Consider the following 21,637-nt stretch of genomic DNA (forward strand, 5'->3'; position numbering starts at 1 on the left):
TGTAAAGGATTACATAAAATTCCAAAATGAAATAATTTTGAGCCAGAAGTTATCTTTCTCTTAAAAATATCGGAACAGTATATTTGAAATTTCCTTGTTTCTGAAGGAAGGAGTTGGCTTTTACAAATTGTTGAACTCACCTGTCCCTACCTGGTGTTTTTATTTCGTCTCATCAGCGTTTTGCAGTAGAAACTGGAGTTTGCATTTTTATCACCAGCTCCCAGCACCTGTTATTTATCTTGATCATTTCAGCCTCCACAGGGTGTATTGACAACAAACGCTTATGGAATGAGAGGTTTTGGGGATGCTCCTCTGCGCTTACGAGGCCTTCGCTGGGCATCTTACAAACTCGCTGGAAGTTAGACTTTTAGACTTGTGTTTTCTGATTTTGATGGCAAAGGATGCGGTTATTCTCCAATAACAGTACGCAGCTCTATCATGCAGATTGCTTCCTACGAATGCTTACCCTTCACAAAAAGCCAGACTCCTCAACAGCCCGTGACTCTTCCTATGCTTGTGGATTGCAAGGTCAGTGAACCAACGAATCTTTTCTGGCAAGGTGAGACTTGCTAATTTGTGCGGTCCCCTCACATCCTTTGTTGCGTTTCTCCCCAAATGATTTGCAACTGGACCTCTCAATAAATTCTGACCTGGGGAAGGTGGTGGTGGTGGGGGTGAGGTGGTTCTGCACGTGGTGCATGTGCCAGGGTACAGATAGGAAGACAGAAGATGAAAAAAAAGGAAAATAAACTCTTGCCATACCTTAGAGAAGCACCACAAAAAGGCACTTACAAAGAATCAAAGATTAATAAGAATTTTTATAAGCAAAAGCACATACTGATTTTCTTTCTTTTAAAAAAAATTCTGCAGAAGCCACATTCATCACATAACTTTCTCCAGTAAGGCCAGATGTACCTAAATAAGCGCTGGCAAAACACACAGTCCTGTGCTCGCATAGTTGAAGAATTGTAGACTGTTCGCATCTCTCTAAAATGTCTTAATGGATGTTGCCTTTTCTACTCAGTGAAAGCTCGCAAACATACTAATCCCATCATGTAAAAAACCCAACAATCAGATTACAAGAATTTTAAAGTTGCTGTTTCTCTCACTCTTTTGCTTACTTCAAAATGCCTGATACAGAGGAGGAGAGAAGTTGTCGCACTCTGTGGACTTACACCAATAATAACATTTCTTAAAAAACCCAATTGAATTCAGATACAGGAAAAATGACAAAATATGAAAAAGGAGGGTTTTTTCTTTCTTCTTTATAAGGCTTTCTACAATATAAAATTTGCATCCCACAGGAAGAAAACACTGAGGAAAGCACATTGCAGCGATTGCAGTGCCAGCATGGTTAATGACGCTTGGCAATTGCTTTCTCCTTTTTTTTAATGCTGAAGCTTAAAGACCCGTGGAAGGCAGCAAACACTAATTTTCATCTTTTGATCCTCCACCTTTCTAGCACCACTGCAGCCTGGGGCCCTTGCACAAGGATGAGCAGAACAGGGGGGCACACGCTGGCGTGGCGTGGCCTCGGTTGTCCTGCGTTTCCTCCAAGCGCAGCCGTCAGCCACCTTCTCCCATGCCCGGGAGCATCCTGCCCTGAATACAGCCATGGACCCTCCTGAGGAACACGGACAAGTTCTGGCACCACACTACATCAGCCTCCTGGGGCTGAGGCTGTTCTCCCGCTTCGTGGTCTCACCAAGGGAAATACTAATTTTTTTTCAATTTTTTTTTTTTTTAAAAGCATAGCTTGGCAAGTGCATTATTCACCCGATTGTGTTCCAGTGTGTTTACTGAAATGTGTTGGTTTTTTTAGAAATTGTAAATATACACTATTTCCACTTGTAATTTTGTACAGTTGATGCTTAACTCAAGCTCCACCTAATACAGGAAAAGTTTTGGAAGAATCAATGTTTTGCTTCAGCATTTTTAAGACAAAACATATCATAACTCTACCTCATAACCAGTTCAAATACACAAAGGCTTTTTTACAGGTAAAAGAACCCAAATCAGCAAAGATACATTACCAGGAGAGGGAGGAAAGTAAAAGCTAAAGGACAAAAGCAAAGCATTTTTGAGCCAAATTTTTGTTTTTTTTTTTTTTTTTCCTTTCCTGATGGCAAGAATTACAAAGAAAGTGTGGATAGAGAAAATATTAGGCAATAAAACTTACAATAAAGCTTACCACAGGGAAGTTATGAGAACTGAATATGGATACCACCTGCTGCATAAGTATTGTGAGATTTTCATAAGATTTCAGATTTCACAGCAGAACAAGGAGCAGACTGGCTGGGCTGGTGGCCAGGCTGCAGGCAAAGGGTATTGGAGTCCTCAGATGATGAACAGCCAGCTTTGATCACAGTGACTGAGAATTCATTTATTCAAAAAGATTAAACAGCTGAAGTTTTTATGGGTTATGTCCGGTATCACAAAACTGCCAGATGGGCTCGACTGTGGGAAATGAGAACAAAAAGAGTTTGGAAAAGAGGGTCTGCCGGGGAGAGTTCCCCCATCACAACTTCTTCACAACTTAGTAAACATGTGCAATTCATTGCTTTTATACTGGGATTAATTTTCTCCAGATTTTGAAAGTTATTGCTCTGAAGCACAATTCCGAAATACAAGAAGTTCATTGTGGTCCCAACCTCCTCCCTTTAGGTGCCGTTGTAAGTCGTACTGGGGTATCACCTGGAGGCTGGAGCTTCACCGTGGCACGTGTGATGCACATGTGATGCCAAAAGACTTGCAGAGGTTACTATCAAACATCAGTAAGAAAAGACACGTGTGGATAAAGCACAGGTAGGGACTGCGAGGCAGTAATAAGCAAGGAAGGCCATAACTGGAGAAAGTAACAGTGTGCTCACACCAAAACCTACCCTATATACCGTTCGAGCCCTGCGCTGCTGGTGGGGTGGGTGTTGCATTGACTATGGGCGCAAATGCCGCAGCAATCCGGACAGCAGCGCCAGTGGTAAGTGGAACAAGCAATAAAGTAAGTAATCAGATTTGAATAAGAAAATTTAACGCTTTTCCAAACTAGGTGAAACTTCATTGAGACCTGATAACCCTTGCAAGCCTACATAAGCTTTGTGGGTATTTAAACATTTTTTTAACATTTTGATGTATTTTAATCCTTGGAGCTTTAAAAATGTTTTTAAGAACAGGCTCACATTCATGTACGTTTTCTGCCACGTGTTCCAGGCTGTTGCAAGTTCCCCTATTTATGGATAAAAATTATGCACGTTCCCAAGAATTGCAGAGAGGTATATATTATCCAGCAAGCTCTATGACATCTCTGACAATCTGCCTTTCAGTATCTGTTTGCTTGATATTTTCTCTTATTTTAAAGGGGAATTTAATGCCGATCTGAAAATGCTACGATATTCCCCATCCCCTGGATTCAGTTAACACAGCAGGTGGGAAATCAAGATATTGTGACAACTAGTCTTCCCTCTCAAAACTATGTAGCAATTTATATTCCAAAAGGTCTCAAATACTGACATGATAATTCATAGCGTCTTTGAATGCTTCTTTGTGCTAGTTAGAAATTCAGACAAACCTCATCTCAGCACAGTCCCTGACGCTCACGGTGAAAGGCAAAGCTGTGAAAACTTTCTCAGCTCAAAGCTCTGTGACTGCACGTGACGACTTAAGCAGCAGAGCTCTCATCAGGGATCTGGAAACGCTTACAGGGTTTTTCATGTTGTCACCATGGAAGACAGTGAAAGCGTTAAATCAGTGGGATCTGAAGGATCAAGTTCTTACCATTCACAGAAAGTGCAACTGCCGTGTCTTCCCTCTGCAGATGATGTATTTTAACGCCTCCTGCGTCGCAGCATCAGCTGGGCTTTTGCAAGTTAAAACAAAGATAGGTTTGCACAAACTTACCTGGTGGAGTCAAACAAGGTGGACAAGTGCTACCTGAAGCACATTTTAGAAAATACTTTTTATACTTCAGATATGCCTGGAGAGAAGCACAGCTTTTTGCATTTGGCAGCATCGTCGTTCTGTTTCTGGTATGGGTTTTTTTCTTTTTAGTTTATTTATTTAAGCTACCGCTCTTCAATTACACTTATTTCAGCAGTGGGGGACCAAATTCCTCTGATGCAACACTACTGCTAACAGCTGAGTTATTCTTATCAGATTACACCTAGCACGCTGTTTGAAAGAGCAAAAGCTGGTGAAATAATGAGTATATAATTATTATCATCCTAATTTTGACAGTGTCTGCAATTGTGGCAAACTATGCTACAAGCTCTGTACAAACTCAGCAAAAAAAAAGATGGTTCCTGTCCTAAAGAATCTGTGGGTTGAGAGAGTCTCATGCCGCATCCCTTCCGGCTCATCGTCTGTTTCTAGGGTTATGCACTTCGCCTCTTGCAGGATCCTCTCACATATCTAAAACCTCCCTCACCATTTTAGTGGTTAAATACATTGTGAGCAGCAGGCAAACAGGTTGCCTGTGTGCATGTTTCAGGTTGCTGATTCTCTGATGACCTTCTTTCATGCTCTTTTGATCTCTAAATTTAGCTAGCTACTGAAGTGGGAGGCTAGCAGATTCGGTGACACAGGAAACACTAATGCAGAGACTGACTGTATATAACCACTCTTAAAACAACAGCACAGATTATGAGACAGTGTAATTACTATTCCGTAGCCAAATGAAGTTTATTTTATGAAATTGCACCTTTAATAAGTCTAATAAACCATTACAGACATTCACTCAAGACCAACACATGCAGCACAAAATCGAAAGTATTATCTAAGGGCTGACACCCAGAACTTGGAAATCCGTTCACGTTAGGATTGCTGTGCCCGTATTTGAACAGATGACATTGTAACTGCCAGGCACAGGTACACCTTAAATCTGAAATTTAATCTTTTAAATAGCTGCCTCAGTGCCACCTAATGAGGAGAACATACTGGAGAATCACAGGAAACATTTAAGAATGTGAAATAAAGTACAGAGATTCAGAAAAGTCCTGTACAGATACTGGGACTGGGACCGAGACACAATGGTGTAACTACACCACGTTTCATGAAATTGCAGAAAAGTTATACTGCGTTAAATTTTGGTTTGTTATTTTCAGATACAATAAATATGGTAAAATAGGAAATGTTCCGTGTTGTTTGAATGAGAGAAATGACAAGCAGTTTTATTCCCTGGATCATATATATATGAAATTTGATTAAAATGTTAATAATCTTTGTGCTTATATAGATAATGGGATAGTTTTTATTACAGTTTTTAATCACCCTTGTTCTCAGAAATCATACTTCCAGTATTCTAGTCAAAAAGCTTTCCCTTCTTTTTGAGAAAACAGCACAAGCACAGCCCAGAAAATTTGTTAATTCTTTCTTTAATAAAGCGGGCTAGATGTTCTTCCAGAGTAAAGATACAAAGTTCCACGACTAAATGAATACCCAGTCAAAATACGATACTGCCTTTCTGTAGTACATACAACTGACATGACATGCAAGAGACTTTGAAGAGTCATAAATTACAGATGTGAGATAAGACTACAACAGTCTCAGATACATATCTTAATCCCATATTAGTTTTCATCAGTAATTTGCAATGCATATAATTTTTTTATCTGATGATTGTTATCCATGAACATTAGGAGCAGGTCATCTTCGGGGAAAAAGAATAATCTTGTATTTTAAATGACAATTTCTTTCTCAGTATATTCTTAACATAAGGCAAGACAGGGTGATGACTTGACATTTTGTTTAACATACAAGTTTCTGACTTAATGAACATACAAGATTTTAACTATCTCTGCACTATGATGAAGTATCAGAGACAACACATTTGAGATGTGGAAGGACATGGTACAACCAAAGCAAATTAATTTACTGGAATTTCCTCTGATGTTATTTGTATAATCATCTCTCTGCTTCTGAAGATTTTTATCATATCCCACAGCACGATAGGCATTCAGCTCATCGGTATTCACTGACTAGTGAAAACTTGCTAGAAACTCCCAAAATCTTTATATACTTTTAGCACTGTTTTAAAATATGCAATATTAAAGAGACAACTAACTTACAAAAATAAAAGAACTGTACAAATCACACTCTTCCATTGGCAATGAGACTGCTCAAGAAAATAGCAATGTGATCCCTGAAACAACCAACCAGAACAGAAATCAAAAGGCTGATGCTTAAAAAAATAAAAAAAAGAAGTAAAAACATTTTCCCCTGCCAAAGTACTGGAATCTTTGGAGGCTTACGTATCACAGGATATAAAACTTTTCTCTTTGTCCCCAGAATATTTCTTTCCTCTTTCCATAGGTACTTCTTGAACAGATTCCCCTTTGTTGGTGGTGTGGCACAAGCCTTGCTGAATGTGTTAAGGCTAGAAAAGCTTGAAAGACCTAAATAAGTCAACAGCCACCTAATCCCCTGGCGTTCATGCAAACTCAGGGAAATCAAATAAACCTGAAAACAGGCATGCATGCTGAATTCCAAAGTGATTTTCTATGAAGCCTAAAATTAAACCAAAATAAACACCTCCCCGAAATGTTACGCATTTAAGATCTTTCAGCTGAACAGTCATCCGACTGTTCGGATCACTCTGTCGCAGAGAGGTGTGATGCTATGCCTGCTCGTAACATTCTAGCGTTTTATCATTTTACAAGGCACGAACAATCTCAGAAGAACTACACGGCGGCTTTTGAACATGTAAGGATATGGCAGCTACCATGTAATTACATGACAATTATCTCTTCAATTCAGTCACTGACACAGACCTTGTAAAATCTAAGACCAGCAAACTACATGGCACCTCATCTTTGGAATACGGTACTTAACTCCATTTACAATTACAGACTAAGCAGCAAATAACTACCATTTCTTAACTCCATACAAACACAAGCTTTGCCATGCAATTATGAAGTCGTTGCATGGTATAATGTATCTTAAAAGTAAATAATGCAATTTTTCTTTTGCTGCTGTTATAGAGTGACTTTCTAGCATTCCTTCCTCAAGCTAGCTCTTGTAGGTCCTGCAAGAGCAGGGATCCGCTCACCACTGGTTTCTTCTTGTGAATTCCAACAGAATTTAAAGGGATCAGAGAGTACAAAAAAGTCTCCCCTTATTTACTTGAAAAAACTGTTATTAGATGTACTATGTACTTGATGGGAAAGAAATACACTTTTCCACAGAAGAACAAGTTCTAGAGTTATTTAGTACCTTTCTGTTGGTTAACGCTGCTGCACCATTACATTTTTCTTGACTAGAAATGTGGAAATTGTATAGGAATATATGTAAACAGAGTCTACAGAAGATAATAGTAATGAGACATAAAGTGCTTTTAATTATGAACATTTCATTTCACTTTGCACCCTTCCCTGGTAAGTTATCATCCTCAAGCTAGTTTTAGTTCAACTGGCTCAGGTCTACACTATGAAATACTGTCATTTCCCTTGCACCTACTGTTTTAACCGTGGTAGTCTCAGTAAAATAAAAAATAATTCATGCCAGGGGGAGTAAAAATTGACAGATATAAAGAGGGAAAGAGGTGAACTGGGAACTCTCAAAGGGAAAAAAGGTAGGCAAAGGGAAATAAGGCTCCGTTGTATAGGTCCCCGTTCTCAAGGAATTTGTCACACACTCTCCTGTAAGACAGCGCTGAGGAACAGCTACACAAACCTCTGCCTTGAACACACCTCAGGCTACTGCCGGATGAAAACGGAGAAACTAGGATTCCTCAACTGAGAACAAGCTTACTGCCAGGATGATGCTTTTAATCTTTCTGATATACATTCCTCACTTCTCTAATCACTGTCTCTGAAGAAACAGTACCCTTTCCTACTCAGAAAACCCAGTCGAGCATATTTTGCAAAAGGACGACACTAAATCTAGCTTGTCTTTGCTGCTTCAGGTCTGATGCCAAGTATCTACACATTTCCTAAACCATTATGGTACCTAGCACATACTATTCTATATTTTGGGAAAGCAACAGTTCTATAGTAACAAAGCTCCTAAGTAAGATAACTCTATAACTAAGAATAACTGTATATTAGAACTGGTTTTTACCGGGTTTTTATTTAAGGCAGTTATTAAAAGTTGGCTATTATTTTTGAAAAGTTGCAAATTTGTGGGTTTTGGGGTTTTTTTTTAATTATTATTTTTAATTTAGGCTTTTGGCAGCTGAAATGGGTTACCTTTATCTGTTTTCTGTCCTAATCCAAAGAACTATCCAGCCTGTAGAATCATAGGAATTTGAGCTGAGTTGTAACCATTGACCTCCCAACCTCTCCCAACCTGTTTGTTTAGATGTCCAGTGGGCTGACAATAGCAAAGTCAGAATCTTTGCTATTATTACTGCTGTCATCATCAGGGCTGGAGCTCAGGTTGCTGGAGGAGGCTGAAATGGAGCCCATCAGTGGGTCAGAGAATATCAAAGAAGAACGAGATGGAGCTTCTGGCTTCACCGCTGCCTCCTTGTGTGCCTGAAGGGATTGCGTTGGCTCCGGGACAGCACTTCTGCTTCCTTCCTCTTCTTTGGAAACCATAATATAGTCATCAGCACTCTTGCTCTCATTAGTGCTCGACTCAGTTGTGGTCTGTGAGACAACGGCACAGAAAGGACTTAAAGTTAGTACCAGTTCTACCACTGAGGTTCATCGTGCACGTCGGTGATATAGGAATGGGAAAAAAGGAATAATCATTATCCAAAAGTAGTAATGTCCAAATCAAGAAGTGAAAAGTAAAGTGGGTACTATATTTGGATGAAATAATTTATTTGTTATTTACAAAAGCATAAAACCTAACATGCTAAAAATACATTATTTGGTATAGCAGTCATACATGTTTCATCATCATTATGCACCTGTGCAGTGGTCACAGCAGCCAGGCATCCAACACACATTACAGTTGTGAAGACCGTCAGTAATTATATTCTCACTGCTGTTAGTTTTCTGTAGTAATTAATGAAGCAGTGTTGAGGAATTTTTTTGCTGGTTTGTATGGACAATGGCATTTTGGAGCTTGCCAGAAGAATGGTTTGATACAAATTTTCCTAGTAAAACCCCGACCTGTGGAATCCGAGCTGTACATAGACCTGGTTTAGTGTGCACCAGTTCAACTTCGGCAGATCAGGGCTCCCAGGGCTTCTAGGCTTAGTGTCGACTATTTTCTAACTCTACGAGAAAGCAAGGTCCAGGAATCCCGCTTCTGTCTGGTTAGACCTTGGGAAATGTGTGCTCCTGAGCACTCAGGTAGTGGATCAAGACTACATGTCAGTATACCAGAAAACTCTATGAACTGGCAATCTCATATTCCAATTAGCCATATTCAGGAGAAATCCAGCTTTTCAACAGTCGAGCTATATGTAATTAGAAGGGAAGACTGCCATATACAGCAGAGTGGGATTTCTCACTTGTTGACAACTGGCAGCCTATTAGCTTGGTTGCAACCCAACTGGGCAACACTGTTTTTTTCTGCAAGAGATGCATTCAACTCCTATCTAGCGCTACGTTCCTCTGACAAGAACATGACTGCTTTCTTAGTTGCTGTCACACAAATTTTTTCAGCGTAATAATGCAACCTGCCAAGCAGCCTGTGGCGACAAGCATCCTGAAGTGGTGTGATATTGAAACCAATATATTTGATTACATTAATGCGAGACTGAGAGAAAGGAGAAGTAGAAGGGCAGCTGGGGAAATGTGTATGTCGACATGTGTGTCAACTACAAGCCCTTCAGCTGTGACTCTTTCACCAAACAAAAAAATGTAAATTCACTTTGGGGTAAAAGAGAGACTGTAGGTATCAGAGAAAAAAAGAAGGCAGTAGCAAAAAAGAACAACGGGAAGAATCTGAATGAGATAAAAGTTAGACCCTCAGCACAGTATATAAAATTGGAGCATGGAGGTCATCACAAGCATCAGCAAGCCACAACTTGGAGTTACGGTATCCATGGCCTCCAGCAAAACTTATTTTGCTGAATTTATTATTACAGCTGAAAACAATTTTCCATTGCTCTGATTACTGCTTATAGAGCAGAACTCTCTTGAAAGGGAACTGTAGAGTAGCTCAGGGAGCAAAACCCACCAGTGATTAAGAATGACTGTAATGTGAAATGAGGGAGCTGGAAGTCTTTGGGTGTTATTTAAGTAGTTCCAAATTGTTAAAAGTCACAACAAGATAAACATCAGCTGAATATGAAAATATGTTCAAGTACAGAATTGTGTCCTGTTTCCTTCCAAAATGTATGTGAACGAGGATTCAAATATCTCTCCTTTACAGTAAATGTTTAAAACATTCTTATTTATAATTTATAATCTTTTGTGTGTTATCGAGATAGCACCTAGGTATAATAATATTCCTGTTTCCTTCCAAAATGTATGTGAACGAGGATTCAAATATCTCTCCTTTACAGTAAATGTTTAAAACATTCTTATTTATAATTTATAATCTTTTGTGTGTTATCGAGATAGCACCTAGGTATAATAATATATTATCTAGTATGATAATATATAGTATTCTGTTTTGAAATTAACCCATTTTAATACTATCTCATTCAAATGGAAATACCTTAAGTCCAGAGCATTGGTCCCACTTTTACAGGACCCAGTGTAACACAGTTGTCAAACTGATAGAAATTTACATCTATTATTTTTTGATACTAATTCATTTTCCTCAGATGACTTAATAAAATTCATACCAAAACAGGCAGATTGCTTTTAGAAATACCAACAACTATCCTGTGCTGAGTGCTATCAGAATTGATCTCAGTCCTCCCGATCCGCGCAGAACCAGGGTAGTTCAAATGTCAACAGCTTCAAGCACTTTCCACGAAGTTAAAAGTAAACAGACCTATCCTACAAGGAGGGATACTTCACTCTTTAAGCCCTTCTGAGCTGAGACACCATTTGTTATTAATTAGCCTTCTGCTTTCATCTGGTCTGTCTGAAATGCTGTCTTCGTGAGCTGTCAGTCAGCCGGCTGCCAGCTCCAGGGGGCTGAGGACACTGGCAGCGCACAACCGTGGCCCTGCTCCACCAACGCGTTTGTAGTTGCCTGATTTTGTAGGCACCCAGTGCAGCCACAAGACAGGGCCAGGTGAGGCTTTTTTTGGGAGCTCTAAATGCCATGTTCAAAATTTCAACACTTTCTGCCCCCGCCCTGGACAACAGAAATAGACGGTCCTTTAAACAACCACCGTTGCATAATTCACCTGCCTTCTCTTCACACTCCTATTTAAAAGCTCTCAGGGAATGCAGTACAGACTCATTTTGCAGAATTATACGATTTATTATTCCAAGCTAATCAAGATCATGCTATTTCAGTCCTCGCAGCCCTCACATCCAAGATGTCTCCACTTGCGTAGGGCGACACAGACGTTACCTCGTGACACACTCACCCAGCGAGATCAGTATTTTCGTCTCTGGTACACCCAAGGATGCTAACGGGGTGTCTTCCTTTTGGCAGTGAGCCCCAGCAAGGGCCCTCTGTCATAAACAATTCGTGCTGGTGTTGCAATTTCCCAAATTCTGCTTCCAAAAATGGGCTCTTGCACAGTTAAAAAAGGCATCCTGCCCTTTAATAAAGGGAAAGTAAAGGAAACTACTCACCCCAGTTTCTTGTCGTTACGTGTTGTGCTTTGCAACACTACTTTTCATTCTACCCACACTTTTTGGTTCAGTTAAAGAGACCCCTAGGTCACTGAAACATCAGAGAAGCAGCAAAGCATAGACATTGACTCTCAAGTGCTATAAAAGGGCCCCCCGTAAATGTTTGCCTATCCCTGGCATACACTGGTATTTCGGTACTGATAGTTCCAGAGGTAAAATACCTCCTCCCTTCTTCTTCTGCCTGTTTCTGTTTCAGGAAACTCATGCTGACGTGAACCATGCTTTCTCCCATCTGCTGCCACTACCGAATAAATGAAAAATGACAGAATTATACTTCCAGTAGCTTTGAAAGTTAACAACCTTACGCCCGTTGCCATATGGCTTCTCCAAACATTTTTTTCCCGATGAATATCGGCTACTAGAACCAGGCTTATTTCAATTGCCTTCATACTGTGAATGAGTTAAAACTAACTGTAAGGATACAATTCAAGAAAGCTTAGAAGAACAGCAGCTCATTTTGCCTCCTTCTTTGAACAGACATAAAGGCAAGATAATGTGTTAATTATCATTCATTATTTAGCAACAGAAGCCTTCTGTTTGTCAACGGCACGCTGCTACCAAAGCCAAACATTCCAAAAATGCTCTACTTTTTTGAGCCTTTATCTTATTTTTTTTTTGCATTTTTAATTTTGCAGCTTTCCTTTCCAAAGAAGGGCTGTATCCTTATCCTCACTTTCCAGAAAGGGATTTTGAGGCAAAAAAGAGGAAGAGAACTTTTAAAAAAAATAAAGATGATAAATAATTTATACTTATATAACAACCAAGCACAAAAGACCAGATTTTAATCTCAATTACATGATAGCTACACCTGTAACTTTTCCAGCTGTCCTAGAAATATCCCTATAATTCCACCAGAGAAGCATCTCTACAGTATAAGTCACATCAAACACAATTATATGCACTACCAAAGTCACAGAAAATGTAAATAGAGTAAAATTTATTTAGCAAGAAATGCATTATATGGTCTAGAAGTGGTTGGAATTTTTAATCCCTCTGCAGCTCTCAGTCAGTACTCCCGGCTTGACCCAGGGCATCAGTGCAGCCCATTTTCTTCAGCAGAGCTAAAAGCCTGGGCTGTGGCCCAGTTTGGGCCAACAATTGACCCCATCAATTAACAGTCGAATGTCACAGCCCACTAAATTCGGCAATTTTATTTTCCCCTGTTTTATTAAAGGGGGTCCAAAGCTCTCCTCTTTTTGTTTGATTTTAGACACCGTGATTAAAGACGACGGGCTTGGAAACAGCACAGACCATCAACATACTGGACTGTCATTTCTAACCGCAATCTTTTATTTTTCTTTGTTGTGGGGGCTGCTGCTCATTATCATAACCAGAACTTCCAGAAGATAAGAGGAGAGGAGGCTAATCCAGATGAATGTCCTGCATCTCCAAATGTAGACCATGCAGTGCTGAAGCCTCGTTAACGCTACGCAGGAGCTCAGCTTGTACAACATCTACTCAAGGTTGCTCGTAGCTGGCTTACCAGCAGCCTCATGGAGTACACGGAAATTGTGGGATACCTCTCAGCTCCTGTGGCTGGATGTACACTCATTATACATCATTCTGCAAATTTCCACTGGAAAGAAACCTGCGCAGAGCAGATTCCACCTGCTTCACTCCCAATGCTGACAATGCGACGCCCCAGCGCCTCTGCTCGCTGACACACGGTTTACACCAGCATCTGCGTAAGGGCTTCTCCAGCACGAGTAGGGCCTGCACACGCTCTACAGCACATTGTTATCTTATACTGCAGTCTACCTTCCAGTTTCTATAATAAATCTAAGTAAAAATCACCAAAAAAGTATTATTTGCCATTTTGGCAAGAAAGTAAAAGGTACTTTGTAGAAAATGCTAGGAGATAGAGGGCAAAAATCGGTCATTCTAGGAACACTTCAATGTGTTACATCACTTTAACCTATGGCTTTATTATGGCAAAAATGTAATGACAACAGCTAAACAAGCAATGAAAGCTTTCTAGCAAAGCTTTGCTCTTTGAACTGGCCATTACTAAGCAAAAAAAAAAATAATAAAATCTCAGTATTGCTTCTAATACTGAAATACAATTAAAACATGATTTTTAACATAGAGCGTTCTAACTCAGGGGGATTGTGTGTAATAAATCAAAACAACCCTGTGTCGTTATTTGAAAACGAAGAAATATTTCCTCTAGTTGCTAAGTAAACTTGTCAAGTGTGAACTGATTGGAGACTCAGTTAGGCTCTGAGGTGACAGTACTGCCCCTGGATTTACGAGTGTATCAGTATCAGGGCGGCAGACTTAACTTTAGAAGTCCAATATTGAAAATTATGTAGAAATGTGCCTATACAAAAATACTGGTTTTAAGATCACATTTGAGTCAGAGTGAGTCTTAGACAGAAAGGGACCTTTTAACGCGAAAGGAAAATACCCCTTTCTGTTTGCGAATTTGTCCTGTGACTGCAGGCTTTGTATGTTTACTGATTCAAGGAGAAAGTCAATACAATGGAGTAGAAGGTAAAAGCAACCTCTTCACTCTTTCCTTTTTGGCACTGGCCATGGATACACTGCAGTGCAGATAATCAGCCCTTACATAATGGGATTCTAGAGGACAAGGACAATGAGAATATTCATATCGGAACATTTGATATGGGAACATTTACTTCCAGTTTTTACACCTTTTTGTAGGAAACTAATCTGTGATCTGGTGATTCAACAAACTGAAAGAACAACCCCTCCAAACATCGCATAACACTTCAATTTAAATATCTGTGTGTAGAGCGTAAGGCTACAATAAAAATAATTGATGGGAATAGGACAGTAGTTAGAGAGAGACTTTTAACCATGGCTCCATACGCATCAGCAATGCTGTTCCCAGGTGATGTCTGGACACACTAAAGGAAGTCTTCAAAACGTATCAGACTAATTCCACCAATGACCCGTTTGAGATATTTTTGTCTTACCTGTTGTCCTGAGATGAACTGTTGCTTTGTCATAACAGGTCCCTTTAGGACATCACCCGTCCCCTTGTTCTGACTGTTGGAACAGTAATGATCATCGGCTATCGTGATTTGCTCATTTTCTTCAGCTTCCAGCTGGCTCTGGTTGAAACGCAGAGAACCTTTCAGGATATCTTTAATCTGTTGTTGAATGGGAGGGGAAAGAATCTAGATTAATAATTTGGAGGAATTCTAAATTTTCTAAAGCTTCGGGCAGCATGCTTTCATACACCATTTCCCCAAAATATTTGCTTTGAAGAGACAGGAAGGAAGTCAATATTCATACCTGTATTGGTTAAAGATATAAATATCAGTGAAATGTGGTTCTATCAGGGTCTAGAAATGAATTATCCAAGAAATCTAAAGAGAATGAAACTATTAAGATTATCCCCTGCCTTGTTACAGGTTTAACATATGTCACGTTGTTCCTCATAAAAATGAGGGAGCAGAGGACAGTATAATCAGAGTTACAGATGCTCAGCAGCATTCTCATTTTATGTATGTAGTATTTTTTCTTTTAATTCAATGACATTCAAGTGCCATCACATTTAAGTAACAGGGACATAGGCATGATTATTGCCTAGCGTGTACATTTTGCATTAAGAAAAACGATGGTGTGGCTTAAGTCCAGAACTTGGTGTCGCACTGCCTCAGTTCTGGTTCAAGGCATCCAGAACTTTTCAGGGAACAAGTACCATGCAAGTCATTTGAACTCTTTATAGCTGAGTTTTAAATTTCTAAATAAAAATATGCTGCAATGCTTGATGCATTGGTATTAGTAAAAGAGCTACAAGACCACAAAACAGCCGTATACAAAAAGAAAGGATTAATAGCACCGAAGGATACAAGAAGGTTAAGTTGAGCAATAATTATACCTGTTTCAAACCAGCCAAGGAAACCAGAATTTCATCTTCTTTTTCCAAATGTTCTTGTAATATGACTTCCTGAATATTTCCTGCAACATCAAAAGAGAAAAGTTAAGAGAGAAAATTCCCTAAATAATCTCTCATGAGCTGCTGACTTATGCTCTCAAAACAAAATCCTGTGACCTGCAAACACAATTTCGCACACAGACCTAGAGGCTGACAATCGTATTAGCTGTGGAGGTGAGGCCAGCCCAAGCTTTGCACTGCTGCCAGGTGGCCTCCAGCAATACTGTGCTGCTGCGGGACTACTGCCCTGGTGTACCAATGGACTCAGGCTACTACTGGCCCCTAGAAGAAACCATCGGCGTCTGTGGCTGACGGAGTTACATACATCTTTGAACCTGCAAATGCTTTGGAAAGCACTCAAGAACATTTACAGGAATCTGCTGCAGCTCACAGAAAGAGTTAGGGTAGGAGGGAAGCCATCTTCATCTTGATCCCATGGCCACTGCAGGTAATAGAAAGCTCTTCTTTACAAAAAGACTGGAAGTTTCATTCCCTTTCCAGTACCTTCTTTTAGGTAAAAGACACAGAGCTGAGAAAACCTTATCGGACAGAAAGAGCAGTGCAGTTGTGTCACCGCTGAAGACTCCCGCCTTCTATTCCTATAGCGTTGTCCTCCAAGGATGCATTTCAATACGCTGGTATATGGTGTTGGCAGAAGTCTGGGCCGGAGGCTGGCAAACACATCAGAGCTGGAGCTGTGGTGGTCTTCCCTGTGTCAGGGAAATCCCAGGCAATGCTCCGAAAGCTCTGCAGACTCTTTAAGCTACGTCAGGTCCTTCTCCAGCCTCCTAGCTCCTCCTTTCCTCCTCAGTTCTTTAAGAAAATAGCAATGATTCATAGTGCCAGATTTACGGAATGAGATTGGATCTGTCAACTGAAAATGACAGGATACTCTTTTGTGCCACTCCTGTCCTACATACACTGAGCTGAGCCCAAATCCTTAGTGACACTCATTTGGGAACAACGCTTTGCCACTCATTAATATCTGTATCCCAGGTGCTTCAAAATTAGAGCTTTGTAGTGTTAATCCACACCTGCGTTGCATTTGTTTGTTTTTAGAAACATCCTACATGTCCAGGGCCCAAACCAGTGAAAAGCCAAAACTGTTGTCACAGCTTTGCTGACCTTTTGCTGACAAGGACAAATATGGTGATGCTGCCAACACAACATGAAGTTTCAAGTAAAAGCATTGAGCAATTTGGTGTAAGTTTTGTGTTTACAGAATAAATAACAAAAGAATGAGATGTGGGAGACTGGACAAGAAGAAAGATTACTAAAAGTAGCGAGGTGGATTTAAAACCCACATATAAACACAGAAGTTTGAAATTGCGTGGGGGCCAGGAATCAGTAATGGGTATGAATGAAGGATGGAAAGGGCAAAGAGGAGAAAGGATCCAAGCCTAATCATTAAACGAACCGCTAAGGAAGCAAGCTCAAAAGCAGAAGGAATAAAAGAGGCTGGAGCCATGAAAGACAATAGATGACAAGAGTCCATGAAAGGTGGTGTGATCGAGGTCAGGAGCAACAGCGGGGGCTGGATAACTCAGCTTTGTGTTAGCAGCCTATCTGAACACGGAGATCCATGTTTACATTATGTAGCACTCATTATTTACCATATTACAGAGGCAGTGTCCTGCGGCAATGAAGACAAACGCAGTACAATTGAACAATGTGTAGCATAAATCTTCCATCAGAAAGGCACTGCATTATGAAGCATAGAAATAATATAAAACTAGATCTTTCCACAAATATGTAGCATCATGAATTGAGAGAAAGCATAATTAATTAAACATTTTATTTGCTTTTTTACGTTTTACATCTAAATTGTCTTGTCTCTCAATTCGGTAAATAAAAGTTATTAATATTTACTTATAAAATAGTACTTTAGATTCAGATTTCTACTGTTTAACAAAAAATGCATGATCTCCTACTTTTAAAAGTTTCAGACCTTGAAACATCAGAAGTCCAAAGTCTTCACAGGCAGGAAAGCAATGCTTAATCACAGCCAGCATCACTGAATTCAATTGTCTTTTCCATTTCTCAGCATTAGAAAGAAAAGCATTTCTATAGTGTTTGACACCCCCCCATCTAAATGAATCCCAACATTAAAAAACTAAGATATGCACATTGACTAAGCAGATGGACCAAGGAATTAATTCATAACAAAGCTCCAAGCTGCTGAAGACCAAATGAGGGAAAACTAAAAAATCAGGAAAATAAGCGTGAGAGAACAAAAGTTGAAAGGCATTCCACATGATGTGGAAACAATCTACTATTATTTCTGTTCTTTAGAGATGTTTTATAAGTCAGTATTTCAAAAAAATGGAAAAGAATCTATCATCACTATAAAAACGAGCTGTAATTGTGTTTGAAGAGCCAGTACACTGAGAAATTTCTAAGAACTTATGAATGGAACAATGATAGTTAGCCCACAGTAAAAATCAATAAAAATGTTCATATCATCACATATTTACTTCAGTAAGATTAATACCAGATTTTAATATTAGTTTCACAGAAAAAAAAGATTAAAAGAGAAAAAGTTGGAAACATGGCAAAATTTTGTAATACTGAACTGTTGGATTTCTCACAATTTCCTTCAATTTACAGTATCTTTAAAGTACAGTATGACATATGTCTTGGATACATAGGATCTACTATTTTTGATCAATTAAAATCACTAAAGTATATTTTGAAAAAATTTCCATTCTGAGTTTGCTCTAAGACACAATTTTGGACTCAAAGAGCACACTTCCACTTAATCCAGAAAAATGCCCCAAGATGCAAATCATTGTAATTGGACACTTTCTTCCCCCAGTAAGTAACATCTGTGATATAATGTCATAAACTGAGATGTCTTTCTCTAGTACAAGTCTTAGTGGCCTTCTATAATGAAGAGACTACATCAGTGGACAACGGAAGAGCTACAGATGTCATCTATCTGGACTTCTGTAAGGCCTTTGACACGGTCCCCGACAAAATCCTTCACTCTAAATTGGAGAGACATAGATTTGATGGGTGCAGTTGGGGGATGAGGAATTGGTTGGACATCCAGAGTGTGGCGGTCAACGCTCATTGTCCAGATGGAAATCGGTGACAAGTGGTGTCGCTCAGGGGTCCGTACTGGGACCAGTACTGTTTGATATCTTCATCGCTGACATAGACAGGGGGATCGAGTGCACCCTCAGCAAGTTTGCAGACAACACCAAGCTGAGTGGCACCAAGGATGCCATCCAGAGGGACCCGGACAAGCTCGAGAAGTGGGCTCATGTGAATCTCATGAGGTTCAACAAGGCCAAGTGCAAGGTCCTGGACCTGGGTCGGGGCAATCCCTGGTATCAATACAGGCTGAAATACACGGGGATGGGGGGATGAATGGATTAAGAGCAGCCCTGAGGAGAAGGACTTGGGGGTACTGGTGGATGAGAAGCTGGACATGAGCTGACAATGTGCACTTGCAGCCCAGGTGGCCAACTGTATCCTGGGCTGCATAAAAAGAGCATGGCCAGCAGGTCGAGGGAGGTGATTCTGCCCCTCTACTCCGCTCTCATGAGAACCCACCTGGAGTTTGTGTCCAGCTCTGGAGTGCCCAACATAAGAAGGACATGGACGTGTTGGAGCGAGTCCAGAGGAGGGCTACGAAGATGATCAGAGGGCTGGAGCACCTCTGCTATGAAGGCAGGCTGAGTGAGTTGGGGTTTTAAATGGTAATGTTTTTGGTAATGGTAATGTTTTTCAACTAAAAGAGCGTAGATTTAGACTAGATATAAAGAAGAATTTTTTTATGATGAGGGTGGTGAAACACTGGAACAGGTTGTCCAGAGAGGTGGGAGACGCCCCATACCTGGAAACATTCAAGGTCAGGTTCGACAGGACTCTGAACAACCTGATCTAGTTGAAGATGTCCCTGCTCATGGCACAGGGGTTGGACTAGATGATCTTTAAAGGTCCCTTCCAACCCAAACTATTCTATGATTCTATGATTCCATGATAGCATATTGCTCGCTGAAGGACTTTTACATCAAGTAATTGTTCTTCCTTCATAGGAGATATTACTATATTTTGAGAGATATGTTTTGTGTATATAAACGAAATGGCCATATATTGATTTTTTCCTTATCTGATACTCTATATCAGTACCTCACAGCTTTAATTAACATAATTTTATAAAATAACAAACATCTTTTTGAAATGCAGATATCAATTTGGAACCGAAAACAAACATTGATACAATGAATCAAAAAAACTGATTATGTGATTTCTACATTACTTAAAACCAAGTCCAGTTTGAGTATATGCTATAAATATCTATCTCATTGGGATAGTTGTTGTCATTCAAAAGTTAACAAAATCCTATGGTACTTAGAAGACTAAGACTAAGGTCAAATATTTCTGGCTACATTTTTTTTTTCCCCTTCAGCAAGATTTCATTTAGCTGATGCGAAATGTTTTCTGCAGAAAAACAAAATACTTCTCTTTCAGTGAAGTTCTTGCCAGAGGAAAACAAAAGTTTATCTTGCAACCCATCACCTGGTGGTCAGAGCAGTGCACTGAGATGTAGGAGATCCCAGACAGACACTTTACATGATCTGGATTTCTTTCAACATAGCACAAATAAACCTCACACAGCTTCACAAAATGAACTGTCATACCCTAACTGTACTCTAGACCAAGCCTCAGAAATACCGGAGCTATAAAATCAGCTGTTCTCTTCATAAGTCAGCAATACTACCCCTTATTACAGCTGCCCTTGAAGAAGACTCATAACTTAAGGGATGCCTTTTATGTAATTGATTAGAATTAATTTTGTGTAGTTATTGTCAAATGAGCAGATTCATTTAAGTTTGATAGATACTAGACCAGTAAATCAATAACTATTTGCTTAGTGAGACTGTGATCAGCTGCCTGATATACTTTAAAGCCAACTATAACTACAGAGGAACAATACGTAGATGATTGCATTTCTCTTTTTCTTTTCTACAAAGTATAGAGAAACAATGTATCTAGCAGTGATTTGGGTAGAAACAGGCTAGTTGAAACAGATGAAGATTTAACATGAAATGTACTTTCCATTTCTTGCTCTTACAGTTATCCTAAATTGTAAATAAGCTCGCATGCAAACTCACTGCACTGATTTTTTAAAAAAATCAGGATTTCTATTTCCTCTCTCTAATTTCTAAAATTTAAACTGAAGATATGCTATCATCCTCTGTACAAAGATGAAAGAGGAAAATAATCCACAGCAGCTCCTAGCAGGAAAATTAGAGAAGGCTTATGCTCTTTGATGACTGAACTGCTACATATTGCATGATGGTGTGTGCAGTCACTGCTAAGTTCCGTAGCCAGGGAAAGGGGCTGTTCAGAAACTATTAGACTTACGGACCAAATTTCCTCTCTGAATGTGGAAAAGCTGGGATGCTTGGCCTAATTTTTTTAGACGCTTATTAAGCAAACCAACTTTCACGGAAAATTTTGCATGCATTTAACACAGATTCTGCAAGAAACCCACTCAGAGCGATGACAGGTAGTGGCATTATTGGGAAAACCAGTCTGTCACAGACAAGGTCCTCTCAGGCATCCCTTCATGCCCATCCATCTAGAAGACTGACCTGCACCTCTTCCCTTCCACCAGGGACGTGGCAGATAGGCAGAGCTACAGCCCTGTGGGGCGAAGGCACAACGCGGACTTAACTTTATACTGACGCAAAATCAGACAGATGTGGAGAAAACTGAACCCGGGGATAACTTTAACGCCCTTGTTCTCTTAGGTTCTTTGTTTTCTCCTGTACTGCTGCCTTTTTGCAGCGCATCTCTCTCCTAATGATTTCTATTTTAAGCCAGTCGCTGTGGGGCCTTCCCAGGAAAATGGCTCCTGCTGAGAGGAGCTAACTCGAAACAGCTGCAAGCTTTATTATGAACGCTACCTTTCTGCTACTAGTTCCTGATCAATGATTTGTGAACAATCAACAGTGCCAGAATGAGAAGACAGATTGTCAGGCCACACCTGGAGTACTGTGTTCGGTTTTGGTCCACGCTATATAAAAAAGATAGGGACGGGCTGGAGAGGGTCCAGAGAAGGGCCAGC

General features: G+C 39.9%; 1 protein-coding gene across 5 annotated transcripts in view; it reads right to left on the bottom strand.

Annotated features, from left to right (window-relative positions):
* Positions 1 to 4,662: 4,662 nt before the first annotated feature.
* Positions 4,663 to 21,637, bottom strand: part of TBC1D5 (TBC1 domain family member 5) — a 321,123-nt gene continuing 304,148 nt past the window's right edge. For all 5 annotated transcript variants that reach the window (XM_063325152.1, XM_063325151.1, XM_063325150.1 and 2 more), the window contains 3 exons: positions 15,499 to 15,578; positions 14,588 to 14,764; positions 4,663 to 8,579 (listed from right to left, as the gene is read on the bottom strand). In XM_063325152.1, the coding sequence (XP_063181222.1) occupies positions 8,286 to 8,579; positions 14,588 to 14,764; positions 15,499 to 15,578 (551 nt within the window). In that variant the 3' untranslated portion in view covers positions 4,663 to 8,285. The remainder of the gene's footprint in view (positions 8,580 to 14,587; positions 14,765 to 15,498; positions 15,579 to 21,637) is intronic.

This window comes from Chroicocephalus ridibundus, chromosome 2, assembly GCF_963924245.1.
Source record: "Chroicocephalus ridibundus chromosome 2, bChrRid1.1, whole genome shotgun sequence".
NCBI lineage: Eukaryota > Metazoa > Chordata > Aves > Charadriiformes > Laridae > Chroicocephalus > Chroicocephalus ridibundus.